At 38.9% G+C, this 23,730-nt stretch overlaps 1 protein-coding gene across 1 annotated transcript in view; it reads right to left on the reverse strand.

Annotated features, from left to right (window-relative positions):
• The window catches only part of SLC30A5 (solute carrier family 30 (zinc transporter), member 5), a 33,250-nt gene that overhangs the window by 9,042 nt on the left and 478 nt on the right, over positions 1-23,730 (reverse strand). The window contains exons 2-9 of the mRNA XM_010853599.1: positions 14,723-14,849; positions 9,499-9,565; positions 7,981-8,066; positions 5,257-5,344; positions 2,577-2,664; positions 1,273-1,349; positions 912-1,082; positions 131-419 (exon numbers count right to left, since the gene is read on the reverse strand). Coding sequence (XP_010851901.1) covers positions 131-419; positions 912-1,082; positions 1,273-1,349; positions 2,577-2,664; positions 5,257-5,344; positions 7,981-8,066; positions 9,499-9,565; positions 14,723-14,849 — 993 coding nt within the window. The remainder of the gene's footprint in view (positions 1-130; positions 420-911; positions 1,083-1,272; positions 1,350-2,576; positions 2,665-5,256; positions 5,345-7,980; positions 8,067-9,498; positions 9,566-14,722; positions 14,850-23,730) is intronic.

Below are 23,730 nucleotides of genomic sequence, written 5' to 3' on the forward strand. Positions count from 1 at the left end.
AAATATATATACATATATTACAAAAATTTAAAAAGTTTAACCTACAGAACCCAACAGTATCTCTCAGCACTATGTAAGCACTGAACACACTCCCCAGTTGAATGAATGAGCCACTAGGGGAAATGCTCACATAAGGTGAAGAACACAGCGCTGACCACCACTCCTCCAGAAAGCACGTGCTCCGTGCCCTCCTGGAGTGCTGCTCTGTCCACAGCCCGGAGTTGGCCTGCTATCGGATGTGTCCAAAACTTTCCAAACAGTAGAGCGCTGATAAAAATGGGAAAGGATCCATAGCGGGCACATTTGGAAACTTCCATTTTGACTGAACAAATGGACTCGACATAGAAATCCAGGATCATGACAAAAAAAATAACCGTTGAGAAAGGCATAATGAGAGAAAACCAAGAATCAACTTTACTCTGGAAATTAAAAAAAAAAAAATTGTTAATACCATATGGGTATAAAGTTCACATCTTATATTTTAGTTAATCTGTTTATGTGTACACAAGTATTTCCATGATTCAATACAACTTGTAAAATGACAAAATATGAGTTATAAGATATTGGCACAGTTTCCTAGTATTCCCCAAAGTATTAAAAAAAGAAGCATTATGGTTTAATAATTTTATAAATACTTGGTGATGTACAATCCTTGGGTTTTTGGTTAAGTATTAAATTATTCTGGGTAGTATTTAACTGATTCCTTCAGGCCACAGGGATGGGAGGGGTATATTGATTTGTATTTTCTATAAACAATAAAGTTAACTCTAAAAAATTTTCAAAACCTATAAAGAAAATGCAAAGAAATTTAAGCCACTTGCAGCATCAAACTGAAATAAAATATAATGTATTGAACCAAAATCTATAAGTAATAGTTATTTTACTTATTACCAATAAATTCCTGCTCTTACCTCAGTTGTCACAGAAAGAACAATGACCCATGGGCATAAGAGAAGTACAGAAATGATTTGGGATAAAGCTTGAAGACGTTTGGCTCCACCAACATCTATAGAGAGTTTTCTGGAAGCTGTATGAAAACCAACTTTACAACACAAAGCCAGTACTAGCAACAATACTCCACCCTGTGAGAAAAGTAGATAAATCTTATTAGAAACAGAGTTCAAGAGCTAGCATGTTTTTTTCATAACCCAAATTACTGAACTACTCAGATGGTTGGCAGTATTGTAAATAATTTTAAATGCACTTTTAAAGTTATCGTTGCTTTAACTTTTCAGAATCTCTCATGTTAAGAACAAAGAAAAGAAGACATACCTTGTGATCTGCCACACCTAAGAAGGCAATGGCTGTGTAAAGCATGTGGGTTAGAGCACTGTCATGATGTCCTTCAGCTAAGTGAGTTGGAGTAAAGGAAAAAAATTTAACTCTTTGAATCTTGAAGTCCTCCTGGAATTTACCTACTATTTTGGGTTGACTATTAGTCTGAGGGCCCCAAACCTGACTATCCTCAATAATGTTTCCCTTAAAAACAAAAGAAAATAATGAAAAAATTAATTTAGGGAACATGATTCATAAATTAGAATGGCTTGTGTTATACTTCTTTTGTTGTCTCCAAGACAAGTATAATAGTACTTAAGGCATAGTTGTTAAATTTTAGTACACAACCTCCAAAAGACATATGCATACATACTAGAACAAAGTGATGAGAACAAGGAACCTCCTTAGACCACTCCTATCTGATTCAATTAAGGTTGATCTTTTGGAATGCCATGTAAAACTCAGTCCTAAATCTGCTTCTTAGTTGTTGATAACATAAGCCTCAGCAAAATAAGCAGCAAGCAAAAGAGGGTAGGGTGGGCAACAGTTCTTTAACAGTCAACCCAAAGTTTTGCAAAAGTCATGCCATTCTCTTTCACTGTAACACAGTAAACTGGTCTTAGTTAATGAATAGGTTTTAGGGCAGTATCAATCACCAGAAGATTCAAAACTGGTGTTCTGAGCCCTGCTAAATGGAGAGGGTTAAGGGTAACTAAAGGGTATGTGGATAGGAAAGAACAAGCCGTGTCTGCAGAGGAAAATGAGTAGATATATTTAATTGGAAGCTGGGTTTAGTCAGTATGAGAGAGGAGTGGGGGGCTGAGTTGGAAATAATTTAGAGCAAGAGAGTGAATACCAGATTAAGGAATTTAAACTTCTTTCAAGTAAGAAGATGCCAAAGGTTTTTTCATTTAATTTCAAAAAAGTTTATATTTAATAACTGCCACTGCCTTCTAAAGGGAGCATTTAAATTGTTAAATTACAAGGGAGCAAACAGATTGATTTTGTTGAGTGAGTAAATCATACATATATATGTATACACATACATACATTAGCACCACAACATTCTAAAATATTCTTTCATTGTCCCAAAATTGCTGAAAATTTAGGGTGCTTTAAAAGATATTTAACTTAGAATGAATTTATTCACTATTTGAATACTGATTTAGAATACCTACATTAATCTATGAAAATTTCATTCACGATTGATTAGTTTAATTCAGTTACTCCTTCTTTCCCATTCTGCCAGTCTTCTGTTTTTCTGTAAGAGTAAAAAACTCCCATCTTCTGCAAAAGGATACGGTGTTCAGCCATTTTAGCCATGAGATCATCATTGTCGAAAAGCAACAGGCAAATCACAGCAATAATGAAAAAAGCAGCCCCCCTTGTCTGAAAATGAAGAGAATAATACCAAGAGTGGCTTTTTCAAGTGTTGATTTTTAAGACCATGACTATACAAATGCTAAAGAAAATTTTTTCAAATACCTATTTAAAGATAAAATAACATTTGACATTAAAATCTTTATACTATACAATGTAAATTTATAGTACTAACAGTAAGATGCAAAAGTAAAGAGCTCCCATAAATTCTGCAGTATGTTTTCAGGGCACTTTAAGACACTTAATAATGACAATTTCAGTTGTGTCTTTGCTACTATGAATAGGGATATTACTATGCACAAACTGTTATATGTTCACAGAACTAATCTTCTTAAATGTTACTTTGCTTCTGTCTGAAAAGCCCAAGTAGCTAAGGAATAATTAGTAGTGACATTTTATTCTATAACATGCAACAGTTATAGTGAAGACAGTTGGTTTACAATAATATCAGTACTCTACTTATCATTCTTCTAGGGAAAAAGAACTAAGAGGACATGTTATGAAAATCAGCAGTCATCTCTAATATCTAGTAAAGGTATAATGCACTTAAAAGCTGACACACTTCTTAAGTTCTCATTCCAGGAAAGGATTTTGATAAAAGAAAATTACAGGAAGGACATACTATCCAGGTTTATGCAAATACTTCAGAATTTTTCATACACAAGCAATCTAAATAGCACTGCTGTACATTCTCTAGTTACAAATGTACAGGTGTAATACCAGATACTTTCAGAAAATAAAAATGTTAAGTGCAAAATGAGGATTTTTGTTCATTACAAGATAACCACTATACTTGATAAATTCCCTATTAGTGTGGTGTGTATTTTGACGAAGTCAGTATACATAAGCCATACAATTTAAAATTTCCTAATTTTAATTGAATCAGGACATGGTAAATTAACAATACCCAAACATGGAGACTATAACTTAAGACTTTTGTTGCAAAGAGGGCACTGAGGATTCTGTAGTACTTCACAGTCAGAACTAAAAAAAAAAAACACCACAGTTCTGGTTAGATGCCCAGATTCATTACCGACACTAACGAGAGGATATGTAAGATCTATACTCTCATTTTAGTGCAGTAAAATTTTTAATGTTTTAAAGTCATTTGTATTTATGAGTTGTCTTTGTCCTTAGCTTGTTTATGTTGAAGATCTTCAGCATTTTTTTAAACTATTTGAGTGATCTGAGTATATATATATATATATTTAATGTAAAATTTTGTGGCAATTTGTTACCATTGTTAGTTTGCACAATTATTTTTCAAATATTTTTATTTATTTATTCTTTTGTCTGTGCCACGTGGGATCCTAGTTCCCCTCCCAGGAAAGCGTCCCCTGCAGTGAGCTCAGAGTCTTAACCACCGGACTGCCAGGGAAATCCCTGCACAATGGTATCTGTTATGTAGATGTTTGTAATCATTATGAAGTCACAAGTTTGGGTTTTCTCTTTTGTGATTTTTTGACATTGATTTTGGAGTATGCTGTGAGTACACTTAAACATTTATTTTGGAATACTCTGTGAGTGAAGGAAAAAGATTAAATAGTAGCATATACTTTAACACCCATAGATCCAATCTGAAATGTACAAGCTGGGCAGACTCACTTTGCTCTATTTGGCACATTGCTTTGGTCACTTTATTTTATTTACTACTGAGCCTGAAAGTCCCTTTCAGAAAAGAGACTATTATAGCTTATTTGCCTTTATTTCTCCTTTCCTGTGTAACACAGGAAGCATTTAATTTGGTAAGTCAAAGTATTGTAGCTGCAAGAACTGTTAATTGCATATTGATAAATTTACTAAAAATAGATTAATACTTAAATTATATAAGATGAATAGGGTTGCTTACTTGGCAAATGTTCATCAAACTTTAAATATAACAAGTTTTTAGGGACGTCTTTTCCAAAACTGATGTACAGGAGTTAAGAATGAAATAGGGGAGGGCTCAGGTAAAGCATGAAGGAGATATTTGCAGTGATCGATCAGTTCTGTATCTTTGACTATGGTGATGGTTAAACAAATCTAAACACACACACACACACACACACACACACACGCGTGTATGTAAAACTGGTGAAATCTGAATACTGTCTATGGGTTGTACCGATGTCGGTTTCCTGGTTTTGACAGTGTACTTGAGCTGGTAAGAAGCTACTGCTGACACTGAGTAAAGCCACAGGGACCTCTCTGTACTGTATTTGCAGCTTCCTAGGGTCCCAGGTGGCTCAGTGGTAAAGAATATGCAGTGCAGGAGACACAGGAGATGTGGGTTCAATCCCTGGGTCAGGAAGATCCCTTGGAGGAGGAAGTGGCAACCCACTCCAGTATTCTTGCCTGGAAAATTCCATGGACAGAGCAGCCTGGCAGGCTGCAGCCCATGGGGTTTCAAGGAGTCGGACATGACTGAGTACACACACACACACATGCAGGAATTTATAATGATTTCAAAATAAACAGTAAAAAATAGAAGACTTGTGAGAAAAATTTATAATTAGCAAAAAGCCTCTGCATTCTTTTAAATGGGAAAGGATATACTATTTTATTGCCTTGGATAATATTTTACTTGTATACTTTCAATTTTCAAATAACGGAAAATTCTACCTTTGCTGGTCCTCCTCCAGAACTAGTGAACAAAACACTGAGCAGTGAGATGACAACAATATCACTGTGCTCGAATAGCAGCAAGGTCCTACAAAATAAAGCACCGTAATTCATGAAGTATGTCTGATCTGTATCAGGAAGCAGGAATTCAACCGGATTAAGGGAGAAGAAAAAACATCTTTCCCCTTGATTTCATAAACCATTATGGAAAAAATAAACATGTACAGCTGCCTTGGAAAACATTCTGGCATTATGTATCTTAGAAGGTTGTAACTACAAATATCTAACAATACTACTTGTAGGATTATATCATACATATTTCTTATATACATGTACCAGGAAACACTTATAAGATACCAGCATTGTTTGCAATATCCCTAAGCTGGAAACAACCTTACTACTCACTGATAAGAGAATGGGTAATATAATATAGAACGTATCCATTCAAAGGACTATTACACAGTGGTAAAAATGAAGGAAATTCCATGAATATACACAAATTCTAAGAAATACAGAATTGTATACTTTAGAAGTGCTGCAGACTGAATGTTTGTGTCCCCCTCCCTTCCCCAAGGTTAAACTCAATCCCCAACATGATGGTATTAGGAGGTAAGGAACACCTTTGAGAGGTGCGTAAGGTTATGAGGGTAAAACCCTCATGAATGAGATTAAAGGCTTTATAAAAAGAGACCAAAGGGAGCGCCCTTGCCCCTTCTGCTATGTCAGGTTACAGTGAAGAAACAAGACAGCTTTCTATGAACCAGGAAGAGGTCTCTCATCACATATCCAGTCACCTGTACCTTGATCCTGGCCTTCCTGGCCTCCAGAATCATAAGAAACAAATGTGCCTTTTTTTAAGTCACCCAGCCCATGGTATTTTTGTTACAGCAGCCCAAATGGACTGAGACAAAAAGAGTGAATTTTATGGTATATGAATTAGATTTCAAAAAACTAACATAAAACTCAAAGAACTATATACACATATGTATATATATACACACACACTACATGCATCAAAATGAGCAAATCTCAAACATAACACTGAATGTAAAAAGTAGGCTGCACAAAAGTACACGCAATGTAATTCTATTCATATCAAGTAAAAAATCTGCAAAAAAGAAATACTGGTTACATCCGATGGTAGCCAGAGACAGGGATTTAATCAGGAGGGGGATTCATAAGGCACCAGAAGAACTGGTAAGGTTTTATTTGGGGGAACACATGAATGTTCATATTTATTTAGATTTATTGTTTTATATGTATGAAATATTAAAAAATTATTGCCAGCTGAAGGGAGCTTATAGGATCTACAGATCTTGAGCTTCTCATTAAGACAATTTTCATTTTTCCTCTGTACTCAAAAATCTGTAATGAAAACATGGCAGTGATTATTTCAGTTCTGTTAACATTTGGGAAATTACAATTAAAAAAATAAATATATCAGCAGAATGACAGTAACTTGAATAAGACAGGCTATGAAACACCAAAGAAGTCTATGATCAAGAAACTGAATGACGATTTTAGTAAAAGAATGAGAGGGGCAGCGCTGGCAGAGGAGCTGGTGGTACTGAGGGCTGTAAGGGCAGAAACAGATGACTAAATGAGGAGCCAAATAAGAATTAACAATTAACAACTTTCCCCCTTCCTTCCCTGACACTCAGTGATGGTGATTTAGTAACAAACAGACCACAGGCTCACTTTAGGGGTAAGAAATTATCAGTCAGTCATATTTAAACATAAACTGAAAAGGCTTTCCCCAAGCTGAGAAATTCCAGCCAGCTTTCCCACCACTCCAGGATCCTACTGCCGTCGTGGACAGCGATGTGACAGTGGAGTTCTATATATTCCTCTTTCGAAAAGTACAGGGTAAACAAGCTAAAGGGAGACAACCCAGAGCTCCTTTATTCGCTGGGAGAGGAGAAAAGCCTTTTCACAAAGCAGGTCTCACTGATCACTTTCTACTCTGTCCACTCCATCACCCTGAGTGAATTTCTTTAGAATACCCTTCGGCTTACTTGCTTCTTGTCCCCATGTTCCTCCCTCATCAATGGCAGGGTACTTTTTTCTTATAATTTTGAGAGAGAAACATTAAGACTTAGACACAGTTGCACCTATCAAATTCTTATTAAATTAGGTGGCCCTAAAGCATTATTGCCCCCTGAACTGACCAATTTACATAAAAGAATCTATATAGACTTGGGGAATATGAAACGCGAGTTAACACATCTTAAATCTGATGACCGGCACACTATTTCCAAGGCGTTTGTTTATGACCATGCCTTTCACACATCTTCTGTGGTACTACAGGACTTTCAGAGTTGGGGGGAGAGCATTTTTAAAAGATTCTGCTCTCCTCGTTATCGGCTGATTTTATTTACCATTTTAGACTTTTCATCTCTAAAATCAGCTGCTGAAATGGATATAATCAATGAATAACAAAAAAGCCATTTATGCTAAAATTTTTCTGAAACTGTTTGGTGGACTCTAGTAAAATGTCTATGACAGATCATGAACAATAGATTAATGCTATTCAACAAAGAATGGTCCACAGACTAAACAGGTCCTCAATATACATGTATACTCACTTAGTTGTACCCAATGCTATCGAAGTGAAAGAAGCATTTGTATATAACTGACAAAAAAATTTGACATAAAACATAATGGCAAAAAATGAATATTCAAAATGAAGAAACAAAAACACTCAAAACACGCATTTCTATTTACCTTAGTGGTCCACAAAGCGTGAGGCCAAAAAACCACAAGAGTGAAATGACACACCCAGCCATCGCGTGTTTAAATATTTTGATCCACTACAAATGGAAACAAAAAATTAGAAATTTCAGTCATGTTTCGCCAGATATCTCAACATCTTAAACAAAACACATAGGGGAAGATAATGGTAACACAAATATTTTAAAGGCCAAATAATTACATATTTTGAAATGAAGCAGAAATTATTAAGATGTCTTGACTAAATCTAGATTTGCAAGATATTACTCTGTTTTGCATTTTCTATATTCTTCTCTGGTGCTAGATCCTGAAATCTTTTTCTATATAGTACAATTTTCTCCATTTTTTACATTAGTTCTCACCAGTTTGCCAGGAACATAAAATGCTTTAGTCTTCAAATTCTTCTCCAGCAGGAATAGTCAATTCTCCAATTATTTGAAAAGAGGGCAGGGCAGGGCGGGGGGTGGGGAGTTAAGATGGGGTTTAAAAATTAATCCTGTTTTAAAAAATGTTCTTGGTCCTCTAAAACAGAGGTACTTAAATTTCTTTCTAATAAAAAACCACAGCACAGGTTTCTAAGTTGTGGCATAAAGCAAACATGTAGTAGGGTATAAGTGCTGTCCAAAGAGGTGGTAATGTGAGATGATTATGCAGAATGTAGGACATTTCTGGGTATGCATCCTGAACCTCAGATGCTTAAAGAAAATAATAGTGATGACAAGGGAGATGGCTAGTATGCACTGCACACTCACTGCTTGGGTTTCCCCAGGTGGCACTAGTGGTAAAGAACCCGGCTGCCAATGTAGGAGACGTAAGAAATGCAGGCTTGATCCCTGAGTTTGGAAGATGCCCTGGAGGAGGGCATGGCAACCCACTCCAGTATTCTTCCCTGGAGAATCCCCATGGACAGAGGAGCCTGGCAGGCTACAGTCCACTGGACTGCAGAGAGTCTGAAGCAACTTAGCACTCACAACATGTCCAGCACTATTTAAAGAACTTTACATATTTTAATCCATTTATTCCTCATAGCTTCATTAGGAAAGCATTACCATCTGCATTTTCAGGTGAGAAACTGAAGGTAAAAAAATTAAGTAACTTAATTTAAGTCAGAGTTAGTAACTATAACAGCCAAGAATCTGACTGACTCCAAATGCCTTGTTCTTAACCCTTATGCTTAATCTGTTCCCCAGTGACATCTATCCTAGTCTTGTGGGCATGTCTACATGCCTGATTTGTAAATCTTTTCAAAATATGGATTGTGTATTAAAGAAAATAATTATATGGATGCTTGAGACATTTTCTACTCTATACTACATTTTTAAATACTTCATTATCTTAGCACTTTATAGTTTACTCTTAAAGCCTCAGTTCTGAAAAGCTAAGTCAAGAGCAAGTTAACTCTAGAAATGTTCTGCTGTGCACCTAAAATCATTCAATAAGTAACCCTGATCAAGGAAAGAACACTGCCTCCTGGTCTACTTCTAGGACAAAAGGATTCTGCAAAAGACTTACCTGGCGTTTGGTAATACTTTTCCCAGAAGAAAAAGGCTTTTGAAACAAAACCATAAAAAATGCAGTCCTGTGAATATTGAAATATTAACAAATTAATATTAATCTTATATACAAGGTATGGTTTAAAGTAAAGACACTTAAATATACTAGAACTTGAAGGATATGTTAGCCTCTAAAGAAATTATACTAGAGAACACCACTTATTTTAATAAGGCTTCCGCCATGATGTCTTGGGAACTCTTCTTTCTTTTGTAATGGCCTTTAAAACCCAGTTTACAAGCCACAAAAGAACCCTTGATATTTTTTTATACTCTGAAATACCAAAGAAAATAATTCCTACCTTCTCAAAAATTTAGTAATAACAAATCTTGAAATAGAACTGAAGAAAGTACTAATTATATACCCTACCTTTCACATACCCAAAATAGTTATTAAAAATACATATAACTGGTGCTTAAAATTTCCTAGTCAAGAACCACTTTTCATTATTACTAAAATTATACTGCCAGGAGTGTAACAACTTGTGTTAATACAGAGGTTGGTCACCATCACTCACAAGGTCCTGCGCACTTTTACAATTTCTTACTACCTGCAGAATAATGTAAAAGGTATACTGTAAGCGGGCCCTTCCCTGGTGGCTCAGATAGTAAGGAGTCTGCCTGCAACACAGGAGACCCAGGTTAGACTGCTGGATCAGGAAGATCCTCTGGAGAAGGAAATGGCAACCCACTGCAGTATTCTTGCCTGGAAAATCCCATGGACCGAAGAGCCTGGCGGGCTACAGTCCATGAGGTTGCAGAGTCAGACATGACTGAGCGACTAATATTTTCACTTTCTTTTCAAGCCTACCCTATATTACGAAGGGACATATAGTGAACACAGACCAGTGTGGTTCAACTTGGAAAATGAGGACCATCTGTGCCCAGACAAGGCTCAGGTGACATTCCATGCCAGCTGGAAGGTTAGACTACCCCAGTAGGATGGTCTGGGAATCCCTAGGGCCCCTGAGGCCCTTTTAGGAAGCTGTGAGGTCACACTATTTTTAAAGAAGTATTTAGATATTATTTACTCTTTTTACTCTTATTCTCTCAGGGCTGTACAGGAGAGCTTTTCAGAGGCTAGTTCATGTGGGATACTGCAACCGTAAGCAGTTGAATGCTGACTGTAACCGACTGAATGCTGACTCAGATGTGGGAATCCAGCTGTGTTCTATTAAGCCAGACATTAAATTTGCAAAAACTGCATTCAGTCTAGTTCAGTTGCTCAGTCGTGTCCGACTCTTTGTGACCCCATAGACTGCAGCACGCCAGGCCTCCCTGTCCATCACCAACTCTCGGAGTTAACCCAAACTCATGTCCATTGAGTTGGTGATGCCATCCAACAATCTCATCCTCTGTCATCCACTTCTCCTCCTGCCCTCAATCTTTCCCAGCATCAAGGTTTTTTCAAATGAGTCAGCTCTTCCCATCAGGTGGCCAAAGTATTAGAGTTTCAGCTTCAACATCAGTTCTTCTAGTGAACACCCAGGACTGATCTCCTTTAATGGACCAGTTGGGTCTCCTTGCAGTCCAAGGGATTCTCAAGAGTCTTCTTCAACACCATAGTTCAAAACCATCAATTCTTTGGCACTCAGCTTTCTTTACAGTCCAACTCTCACGTCTATACATGACTACTGGAAAAGCCATAGATTTGACTAGATAGACCTTTGTTGGCAATGTCTCTGCTTTTCAATATGCTATCTAGGTTGGTCATAACTACCCTTCCAAGGAGTTCAGTTCAGTTCAGTCGTTCAGTCATGTCCAACTCTTTGCGATCCCATGAATCGCAGCACACCAGGCCTCCCTGTCCACCACCAACTCCTGGAGTTCACTCAGACTTACGTCCATCGAGTCAGTGATGCCATCCAGCCATCTCATCCTCTGTCGTCCTCTTCTCCTCCTACCCCCAATCCCTCCCAGCATCAGAGTCTTTTCCAATGAGTCAACTCTTCGCATGAGGTGGCCAAAGTACTAGAGTTTCAGCCTTAGCATCATTCCTTCCAAAGGAATCCCAGGGCTGATCTCCTTCAGAATGGACTGGTTGGATCTCCTTGCAGTCCAAGGGACTCAAGAGTCTTCTCCAACACCACAGTTCAGAAGCATCAATTCTTCAGTGCTCAGCTTTCTTCACAGTCCAACTCTCGTAAGTGTCTTTTAATTTCATTACTGCAGTCACCATCTGCAGTGATTTTGGAGCCCAAAAAAATAAAGTCAGTCACTGTTTCCCCATCTATTTGCCATAAAGTGATGGGACTGGATGCCATGATTTTAGTTTTCTGAATGTTGAGCTTTAAGCCAACTTTTTTACTCTCCTCTTTCACTTTCATCAAGAGGCTCTTTAGTTCTTCTTCATTTTCTGCCATATGGGTGGTGTCATCTGCATATCTGAGGTGATTGATATTTCTCCCGGCAATCTTGATTCCAGCTTGTGCTTCATCCAGCCCAGCGTTTCTAATGATGTACTGTGCATATAAGTTAAATAAGCAGGGTGACAATATACAGCCTTGCTGTACTCCTTTTCCTATTTGGAACCAGTCTGTTGTTCCATGTCCAGTTCTAACTGGACAGTTGCTTCCTGACCTGCATACAGATTTCTCAAGAGGCAGGTCAGGTGGTCTGGTATTCCCATCTCTTGAAGAATTTTCCACAGTTTATTGTGATCCACACAGTCAAAGGCTTTGGCATAGTCAATAGAGCAGAAATAGATGTTTTTCTGGAACTTTCTTGCTTTTTTGATGATCCAGCAGATGTCGGCAATTTGATCTCTGGTTCCTCAGCCTTTTCTAAATCCAGCTTGAACATCTGGAAGTTCATGGTTCACATATTGCTGAAGCCTGGCTTGGAGAACCTTGAGCATTACTTTGCTAGCGTTGAGATGAGTGGAATTATGCAGTAGTTTGAGCATTCTTTGGCATTGCCTTTCTTTGGGATTGGAATGAAAACTGACCTTTTCTAGTCCTGTGGCCACTGCTAAGTTTTCCAAATTTTCTGGCACATTGAGTGCAGAATTTTCACAGCATCATCTTTTAGGATTTGAAATAGCTCAACTGAAATTCCATCACCTCCACTAGCTTTGTTTGTATTGATGCTTCCTAAGGCTCACTTGACTTCACATTCCAGGATGTGTGGCTCTAGGTCAGTGATCACACCATCGTGTGAAGATCTTTTTTGTATAGTTCTTCTGTGTATTCTTGCCACCTCTTCTTAATATCTTCTGTTTCTGTTAGGTCCATACCATTTCTGTCCTTTATCGAGCCCATCTCTGCATGAAATGTTCCCTTGGTATCTCTAATTTTCTTGAAGAGATTTCTATTCTTTCCCATTCTATTATTTTCCTCTATTTCTCTGCACTGATCACTGAAGAAGGCTTTCTTATCTCTTCTTGCTATTCTTTGGAACTCTGCATTCAAATGGGTATCTCTTTCCTTTTCTCCTTTGCCTTTCGCTTCTCTTCTTTTCATAGCTATTTGTAAGGCCTCCTCAGACAGCCATTTTGCTTTTTTGCATTTCTTTTTCTTGGGGATGGTCTTGTTCCCTGTCTCCTGTACAATGTCACGAATCTTGGTCCATAGTTCTTCAGGCACTCTATCAGATCTAGTCTCTTAAATCTATTTGCACTCTATCAGATCTAGTCCCTTAAATCTATTTGTCACTTCCACTTTTCATAAAGGATTTGATTTAGGTCATACCTGAATAGTCTAGTGGTTTTCCCTACTTTCTTCAATTTAAGTCTGAATTGGGCAATAAGGAATTCATGATCTGAGCCACAGTCAGCTCATGGTCTTGTTTTTTGCTAACTGTATAGAGTTTCTCCATCTTTGGCTGCAAAGAATATAATCAATCTGATTTCCCTGTTGGCCATCTAGTGATTTCCATGTGTAGAGTCTTCTCTTGTGTTGTTGGATGAGGGTGCTTTGTATGACCAGTGCGTTCCCTTGGCAAAACGCTATTAGTCTTTGCCCTGCTTCATTCTGTACTCCAAGGCCAAATTTGCCTGTTACTTCAGGTGTTCCTTGACTTCCTAATTTTGCATTCCAGGCCCCTACAATGAAAACGACATCTTTTTTGGGCGTTAGTTCTAGACGGTCTTGTAGGTCTTCACAGAACTATTTAACTTCAGCTTCTTCAGCGTTACTGGTCAGGGCATAGACTTGGATTACTGTGATATTGAATGGTTTGCCTTGGAAACAAACAGAGACCATTCTGTCGTTTTGAGATTGCATCCAAGTCTGCATTTGGGACTGCTTTGTTGACCATGATGGCTACTCCATTTCCTTTAAGGGATTCCTGCCCACAGTAGTAGGTATAATGGTCATCTGAGTTAAATTCACCCATTCCAGTCCATTTTAGTTCGCTGATTCCTAGAATGTCGACATTCACTCTTGCTACCTTGTTTGACCACTTCCAATTTGCCTTGATTCATGGAGCTGACATTCCAGGTTCCTATGCAATATTGCTCTTTACAGCATCGGACCTTGCTTCTATCACCAGTCACATCCACAACTGGGTGTTTTTGCTTTGGTTCCGTCCCTTTATTCTTTCTGGAGTTATTTCTCCACTGATCTCCAGTAGCATATTGGGCACTTACCAACCTGGGGAGTTCATCTTTCAGTGTCCTATCTTTTTGCCTTTTCATACTGTTCATGGGGTTCTCAAGACAGGAATACTGAGGTGGCTTCCCATTCCCTTCCCCAGTGCAGCACATTTTGTCAGAACTCTCCACCATGACCCGTCTGTCTTGGGTGGCCCTACATGGCACGGTTTAGTTTCATTGAGTTAGACAAGGCTGTGGTCCATGTGATCAGATTGGCTAACTGTCTGTGACTGTGGTTTTAGTCTGTCTGCCCTCTGCTGCCCTCTCTCAGCGCCTACTGTCTTACTGGGGTTTCTCTTACCTTGGTTGTGGGGTATCCCTTCACACATTAACACAAACTAAAGTAAAAGTTGATGTTTTGGCAAGCTAATAGAGTGTGACAATTCTTTTTTTTTTTTTTTTTAAATCCAGCCTGTTATCTCTAACCTTAGATAGTCTATCTTTAAAATATATATATATGTATAACTCAAATACTTTTCAGGAGGAATAAAATGCACAAAATATTTTACATAAAACTTCCTAAAGATCCTCAGTTAACAGAATTTTCAGACATTAAAAAACATTAAGGAAAAAAAGAACTGTACACACTCACCCAAGTTTTAATATAAAAATGAACTGAACAACGTGAACGACTTTCAGGAGATCATATGATTCAAAAAGTCCAACAGCCTTCAGAAATTTAGTGAAACACAGTAACACAATATATTTCGTTAATCTGAAAAATAAAAACAGAAACAAGTTTCAGGTATCAATGAAATCACAAGGAACTCTGAAATCTTTTTCTTATTATACAATAGAGGTCATTATGAAAACCATAAATATAAACAAAAGATGAAACAAACAAATACTCAACTCACCCCCCATGTGTAACTACTACTAACACTGGTATATATACTTTCAGATTCTTTCATGTACATGAATGTATTATGGATAAGTACAGTCTATTAAAAAAAAGGCAAACTAAAAATAAACATTTTTGATTTCCTGAGTCGCCTTGACTACTTTATAATGCACTTTTTAAAGAATTACTCCAAACAAAGAGAATAAAAACAGAAACCAAACTCTGTCATGAAATGAGATCATAATACAGGAAGGGAGAGTATGACAAATGCCTGAAGTTCTCCTCTCCTCTGCTTCGTTAAGTGGCTGCAGTAGTCATAGTTGAAGTCAAGTGATCTGACCTACAGTCTTGAAAAGGCTTAGGAATGTGAAGCACCTCAGAAAGGGTGTGGAGAAGGGAATGGAGCCCATTCCAGTATTCTTGCCTGGAGAATCCCATGGACAGAGGAGCCTGGGGGTTTATAGTCCATGGGGCTGCAAACAGTTGGACATGACTGAGTGACTAACACACATACACACACACACATTAGAAATGTGCCAAGTAGTTAGGTTTCCAGAATCCCACCCAGCACAGCCAGGCAACCATTTTCCCTCAATGAGGACAGAACAAGTGAAGTTTAGCCTCTGGAGAGGTCTAGACAAAAGGCAAATGGAAAAAAAAAAGCATGAGGTGTTGGACTAAAACCACAGAGATTAAAAAGAAGTTTCCCTTCTTTACCCCAAGACACCTGTCTTCCCTCATTTAGCTCTAACATCCTAACTGTCAGACTTCAATCTCCTAACAGAAGAACCCTTTTCTGGGAAGCCCATCAGGGGACAAGCCCTACACAACTCTTCTAACTAGTTTTTTATGCCTCACTCAAATATGAAAAGCCAAATCTGGATAATTATTTACAATAAGTCTATAACAACAGACCAAACTAAAATAACAAAGAAATTTAAAAGATACAGAGAGCATAGGGAATAGTAGAGAACATCAAAGAACTATATATTCTCGGACAAGAAAGAACACTGCGTCCATGAAAACCTGGTGCTTGCATAAAAAAAGGAAAAAGGAACTCCCGAAAGAGCAATCAGAAAACAGTGAAGAAATTATCTGTTTTCCAGCTTAGTAGAAGAACTGACTCTGTGAAAAGACCCTGATGCTGGGAAAGATTGAAGGCGGGAGGAGAAGGGGACGACAGAGGATGAGATGGTTGGATGGCATCACCGAGTCAATGGACTTGAGTTTGAGTTAACTCTGGGAGTTGGTGATGGACAGGGATGCCTGGCGTGCTGCGGTCTATGGGGTTGCAAAGAGTTGGACACAACTTAGCAGCTAAACTGAACTGAACCGAGTCTTCTTTGATCTAGTATTACCTCTAGCATTAAAAAAAAAAAAGTACCTGAAACCCATTATTTATTTAGATATTACAAACATATACTACTATGTTGATATTATATGTTATAAAACACACACAAATTAGAAATGAAAAAGAATGAGATAAACAGATCGTCTTCACAAGTCACCCAGGAGACTACCTGCAAAGTTTACGTCTAACAGGAGTTAATACATTAAAAAGGAGGTACAGGGGATGTGCAAAGCAGCACAGCAGAGGAAGAAGTCTCTACTCACGGGAGAAAAACACAAAAAAGCAGACACAGAAGTTTAAAGGAAACCTTAGTCATTCAAATAGTAGTGCTAAAACAGTTTGATTTGCAATGATACCAATGTACATAGGATGGTCCCCAAAATCACTGAGTGTAAATCATTAAGTCTCATGGCACTAAATCAACAAACAGTAATCTGCTTCAGAAGACATCAAAATATATACTTTTGGAAGTTTTAATGCAACTGTGAAAATATATTTCAGTCCTTGAAAGAATGAATCTCAACAATTCTACCATCTTCACAGTCTGACAGCTCATTTTCTGTTTTAGACCAAATAACATTAAAGAAAATCAGATTTAGAACAAAATGGTTTTTCTTTTCATGAACATAATCTGCAGGAACTTTTAATGGTGCCGTTTGGGAGTTTTAACAATGTGATAATTATCACCAAGAAGCTAATAAAAACAATATGCAGAATGACATAACTCAAATCCTAAACCACAGAGGTTCCTACTTAATCTACCTATAGAATAGTATAAATATTGAAATTTCTGTTTAAAAGATCAAGCAGATTTTCTGGGGTGATAAAAATGGCCTACAGCTTGATTGTGCTGAAAGATGTAATTTGTATCTCAATGAGAAAAGGAGTATTGGAAAAAATAATAAAATTATGGCTATAACAACAACAAACAACTGAGTGTATTTTGTTTTTGGATTGTTTGCAGACTGGTTGAAAACGCAGTACGACATGAAAAATCCATCCCATTTCTAGCAATTATGTAGGTATGAAAGTAATGTATATGCTCTAGAAAGAACAAACACTAACATTTAAGAGCTGAAAAACACCCTGGAGGTTCTCTAGTCCAATTCCTCTCCTGTCACAGATTGGGAAGTTGAAGCCCACAGAGTTAGCGAGGGCCCAGCCCTTGACTCTTAAGTATGCTCTTTTCCTAGGTCACACAGAAAACCCAAGTTCATCCAGAAGGCTTTGGGGATTCCCATCTTCTAAACCATTTCCAATTATATATTCACAGTGGCCCTCGCAAAGGGTAAAATCATTAAATATTACAAACAAAATGCATGTTAAAACCCAAGATTAATGCAGATGTTCTCTATTTAAGCTAGGGCTTCACTGGTGGCTCAGAGGGTTAAGAGTCTGCCTGCAATGTGGGACACATGCAGGTTTGATCCCTGGGTTGGGAAGAACCCCTGGAGAAGGAAATGGCAACCCATTCTTGCCTAGAGAATCCCATGGACAGAGGAGCCCAGCGGGCTACAATCTACCTGGTTGCAGAGTCGGATACGACTGAGCAACTTCACTTAAGAGAAAAAAGTCAGATAGACTGAAGTAAATTAACTATATTAATGCTAATGATCATGGCAGCAATTTGTAATTAGCCAATAAAAATACTACTTTTGTTTATTCAGTTCTGTTTATTCTTCTGTTTATTCACTTTTTTTTTGTTTATTCCACTTCTTAACAAGGGGACTTACATAATATGTGCTCAGCAAATGTTTCCTAAATGAAAGAATGCTAACTCTACTGTTAACATTTGTGTGATGCAGCGATGTCTAGCATAGCAATACAGATAGCACAGTAATACAGTACATAACTGGCTGTCAAGCTTCTGGCAATTTAAACTGTCATCCACTCAGGCATGAATTCAGAATGAGGGAAGAGAGAGGAAAGCTCAAAGCCTCAAGCGCTTCACTCCTTCAGCTCTTAACAAGGTGTAAAAATAAGGCAAAAAAACAAACAAAAATAAGGCAGCAGGACAGAAGCAAGGACACAAAGAACGACAGTGTCAACAAGACAGGGAGGATAAAACAAGAGACCAGGAAAAACAGACAGACATACATTAAAAACCCCGGCCATCTGTGAATTCCTGATGCCAGCAAAGAGCCTTGTACCGCCCTCAGGGAGCTGCGAAGCCATTTTTCAAATATTCCTGCTCACTTACTATGTGCCAGGTGTCACTGGAGTCCAGTGAGACCAGTCTGACAGGTTGGTTTCAGGTACGACAGCCTTCCCTCCTCCTGATAAAAGGGCCTGATGCACTTGCAACTAGTTCTGCATTCTGACTTCAAAGGAGGACTTTTATCTAAAGTTTATCTTAAAATGTTATCAAAGTCTTAGCATTCTTTAAAAAAAAAGTCATCCATTTGATAATAAGCCTGAATATGAGAGCCATACTTGGAATGGCAGAGAGCAAAGGCCAAGAATCTGTCCTAGATGGTACTACGGAGGGGCTGAACCAACACTGGCAGCCTCTGGCATCTTTTATGTGAGAAGAATATATCCGTCTTTGTTTAAAGCTCTCTTAGTTTGGTTGCTGCTGCTGCTACTGCTGCTAAGTCACTTCAGTCGTGTCCGACTCTGTGGGACCCCATAGACGGCAGCCCACCAGGCTCCCCCGTCCCTGGGATTCTCCAGGCAAGAACACTGGAGTGGGTTGCCATTTCCTTCTCCAATGCATGAAAGTGAAAAGTCAAAGTGAAGTCGCTCAGTCGTGCCCGACTCTTAGCGACCCCATGGACTGCAGCCTACCAGGCTCCGCCGTCCATGAGATTTTCCAGGCAAGAGTACTGGAGTGGGGTGCCATTAGTTTGGTTACTTACAATTAAATGCATTTCTAGGTGCTATCCAAGAAACTTGTAATAGAGGCCCTCCCTGAAGGAGTTTAAGGTCTAAAGACAGGTGAGAAACAAGTGTTTATGTGACCCAGGTTAATTAGCAGAGATCTAAAGGAACAGATGTGGAAGCAATTAATTGCAACTAGGGAAACACAAGTAGTCTTCCAAGTCTCAGGTGTGTGGGTATTAAAGACTAAGTAGAAAAAATAAACAACCCAACCAAAAAATGTGGGTTTGATCCCTGGTGGGGGAACTAAGATCCCACATCCCGTGGAACAACTAAACTAAGCCCAAGAGCCACAACTAGAGAGTCTGTGCTGCAACTGGGCTTCCCAGGTGGCACGGTGGCAAAGAACGCAGGAGACACAAGAGACTTGAGTTCCGTCCCTGGGTTGGGAAGATCCCCTGGAGCAGGAAATGGTAACCCACTCCAGTGTTCTTGTCTGAAAAATTCCATGGACAGAGGAGCCTGATGGGCTATAGTCCGTGCAGTCACAGTCAGATACAAATCAAGTCTTGTCATCAAGAAAAAGGTAAACTATACTTAATAGACTTGTTTTAAGATGAGGAAATATATAAAATCATTTCTAAATAATTTTTCTTTAAATTGCTAACAAAACTTAAACATTTGGCACTTTGATGGCAAGATTCAGTCATAGGGAACATTAAACACAGAATTTCTTTTGGAAAGTATTTATTTGGCTGCATGCATCTGTTTCAGCATGAGGGCTCTTCCGTTGCAGCGCATGGACTCTTTAGTTGTGCTGCACAGTCTTAGTTGCTCCCGGGCATGTGGGACCTTAGTTCCCCGACCAGGGACTGAACCCACATCCCTGCACTGCAAGGTGGATTCTTACCCACTGGACCACCAGCGAAGTCCCTATAATACTTGCTCCCCTCTAGCTGTGGTGCGTGGGCTTCTCACTGCGGTGGTTTCTCTTGTCCTGGAGCTTGGGCTCTAGGGTGAGTGGGCGTCAGTACTTGTGGTTCCCCAGCTCTGGAGCACAAGCTCAACAGCCGTGGCTCAAGGGCTTAGTTGCTCTGGAGCATGTGAGATCCTTCTGGATCAGGGATTGAACCTGTGTCCCCTGCACTGGCAGGCAGATTTTTATCACTAAGCCACCAGGGATGCTTTTCCTTTTTAATTAAAAAAAACAAAAACAAAAAAACAGATTGTGAAAGTAATTCCTGAGTAGTTGCTTGTTATCAACATTTTAAATAAAACCATTCCTAATTTTCTGCTCACAGATGCCCAACTGGGGACATCCTTCCAAACCTTTTCCTTTGCATATCCATGTATGGACAAACATATATTTTAGATACATTCATGTATTTACCACTGTACACATATTTTGATATTTTTATGTAATTTTTCATGTAATATATATTGAAGATTTTTTTGTTGTCATTATTAATTAGAAAAACTATTTTAATATTTAGCTGAAAGGTAGATACTTTGCTTTTTAAAGTGTCAACTAATGAAGTCTTCCTGTGGGGCTAACAACAAAACATTAGCTAAGGCCAGGTAACCATACACTATTAATAATAAGCACACAATCCCTAGTTCACGTTGCAAAGGGAAACATACCAAAAGGGAAATTTTCAGGAGTGAGGAAGGGAGGCACTTAAAGGGGCAGTGGCTTCTGAGCCACTCACTGGTCCTTCAGGCAACTTAGCAGGATCCAATCCACATTCCTGACTTCCTGATAATGTAAATCATTATCTGCCATTAACTAGCCTCATCAAAGGTATCACTGGTATTTTCTGTGAAGGGTTAGAAAAAACCTCATTCTTCAAATCTGAAATTACTGAAATCGGAGTTTGGATTCAAACCTGCCTTTTGGGCTTTGCCCACTGTAGCAGCTCGCAGTTAAAAAGACAGAATCAGTGTATGTAAATCTACTTTGATTTATTCAATATTTAAGTGTCTACTATGTAGAGGGCAGTGTAAATGAAGTTTGGGGGCTTCACTGGTGGCTCAGTGGTAAAGAATCTGCCTGCAATGCAGGAGACATTCAATAATTATCAATCAATGCAGTAATTATAAATCGATTCAATAATTATCAGTCTGTGCAGGAGACATGGGTTCATCCAATAATCATCAATCAGTTCAATAATTATCAATTATTGCAATTATCAATTAATGCAGGAGACACGGGTTTGAACCCTGGTCTGGGAAGATCCCATATGCCGGGGACCAACTAATTGAGCAACTCACTCAGTGGTTGTGCCACAACAGCAGTGAGTCTGTGCTCTAGAGCCAGGGAGTCACCACTACTGAAGCCCGAGCGCCCCCTGCAGCCTGAGCTCCACAAGAGAAGCCACCACAATAAGCCTTCACACTGAACTAGCGAGCAGCCCCTGCTCTCTGCAACTAGAGAAAAGTCCGCACAACAAAGAGGACCCAGCACAGCCAAAAATAAATAAAAAGGAAGCTTCTAGCTTAAAAAAAAAAAAATGAAGTCTGAGGGAACTGACTCCCAGTTCAGTTACTAGGTGTGTGACCTTAGAAAAATTATTTTTCTATGTCCCAGTTTCCTGATCTGTGAGACAAGGACACAGCTAATGAGTCTGCAGTGCTGTTGTGAAGGCTTAAGAGAAATGCTGCATGCAAAGTCCCTGGAACATAGAAGTGCTTAACAAATGCTGGCTGTCACCCTCTGCTCTTTCCTGCCAAGAGGATTTATTGAAGCCAACATAGAAACATGTAAAACAATTCATATTTGTGAATTCAGGCATAAAAACATCCACAAAGAATCTGTCAATAAGCTTTTGTTGCAGATTATAATCAGATTTTGATTTTCAGTCTATATAAAGAAAAATTCTTTCAACCTGTAATCTATTCAAAATTCAACCAGTCCTGATTTGAATTTGATTCTGTAATGAACCATTTTTTTTAAGGATATTTATTTTTATGTATTGGCTGCTCCAGGTCTCCGTTATGGCACTCGTGATCTCCAATCTTCCTGACAGCATGTTGGGTCTTTTAGTTGTGGCATCTGGGGATCTAGTTCCCTGATTAGGGATCAGACCCAGGCCTCCTGTCCTTGGGAGCAAGAATACTGGAGTGGGTTGCCATCCTTCTCCAGGGGATCTTCCCCACCCAGAAACTGAACCCACATTTCCTGCATTGGGAGGTGCAAAATTTTTTTTCTCAACTATTTAAGAGTAAGTTACATATATTATGCTCCTCTACCCGTAATTACTTGTATTCCTAAACCCATGGACATTCTCTTCTGAAATCAGTTATAAACTATAGGAAATTTAACATGGATATACTTTTATCTAATCTATCTTCTACAGTCCACTTTTATCAACTGACCCAGTCCTACCCTTTACTACATTTTCTCCAGTATTAAATCTACACCAGAATTGCCTATTGCATTTAGCTGTCACATCTCAGTAAATAATATTTGATATGATGTTTGTTTTTTTTTTGAGCTTCTCTGGTGGCTCAGTCAGTAAAGAATCCACCTGCAATGCTGGAGACCCAGGTTTGATCCCTGGGTCAGGAAGACCTTTTGGAAAAGGAACTGGCAACCCACTACAGTATTCTTGCCTGGGAAATCCCATGGACAGAGGAGCCTGGAGCCGGTTACAGTCCATGGGGTTGCAAAAGAGTTGGACACGACTTAGCGACTACATAAAAACCACATTTTTATTTTACAAAAACGAGCTGTTCAAAATAGATCAGAAAATTAAACTTGTACTACAAAAAAATGCAGCTGATTTAAGTTGCTCAGCATTTCACAAAAAAATAGTTATTCTGGTAATGCTATTTATACAGTTCCAAAGAATTTAGCAAAACAATCTTCCAGTCTCAAAGGAGATATCCGAGAACAAGAAACACCTAACCTCATTAACCTTATTAAATATAAAGGCGATGAAAACCAGGTTCAATCAAACTGTTGAGCCGTATTTCGTGCATCCTGCGACACTACCTCAGAAATTAGCACAGGTCCAGAAAGACAAGCTGGAAAGTGGTCACTGTACTGACTTACCTTTCTGGCGTTCGTGGGAACATTACGGGGAGGGAGGGAAAGAGGAATTTTTCCTTTTCACTCTATGAATTTCTGTACTGTTTGAACTTTTTGACAATGCGCACGCATTTCTTATTTAAGGATAAAACAAAATAGGCGAAGAAAGGAAAAGAAAAACTAGAGGGCGGGCTGGATTCTTAATGTGCGGGGTTATAACCTGAACCTCAAAGTTCATCTGTTTGTACTTTGATTTCCTCGCCTGAAGAGGTGATGGTGACCCTTCCTTTAAAAGGTCAGAAAGGTTAAATATCACCAAACTACTATTTGAGGGAGGAACACCCAACAGAAATTCTTCTGACAGGTGAGAAAAACCTCTCACGTGAACTGGCCAGCAGTTGTAAGCTTAACGGACGGCTCTGAACACCAGAAACTCAGGCGGAACCTTCCCGGGTCCTAGAGCATTTTTCCCGCAGCGGGGAACGGCGGAACCAATGAGAGCTGCCGCGGGAGCGCGGACTGCACCGAGGCGGGCGTTCCGGGCTGTCGGCCGCCGGG

This window comes from Bison bison, unplaced genomic scaffold, assembly GCF_000754665.1.
Source record: "Bison bison bison isolate TAMUID 2011002044 unplaced genomic scaffold, Bison_UMD1.0 scf7180017864329, whole genome shotgun sequence".
Lineage (NCBI taxonomy): Eukaryota > Metazoa > Chordata > Mammalia > Artiodactyla > Bovidae > Bison > Bison bison.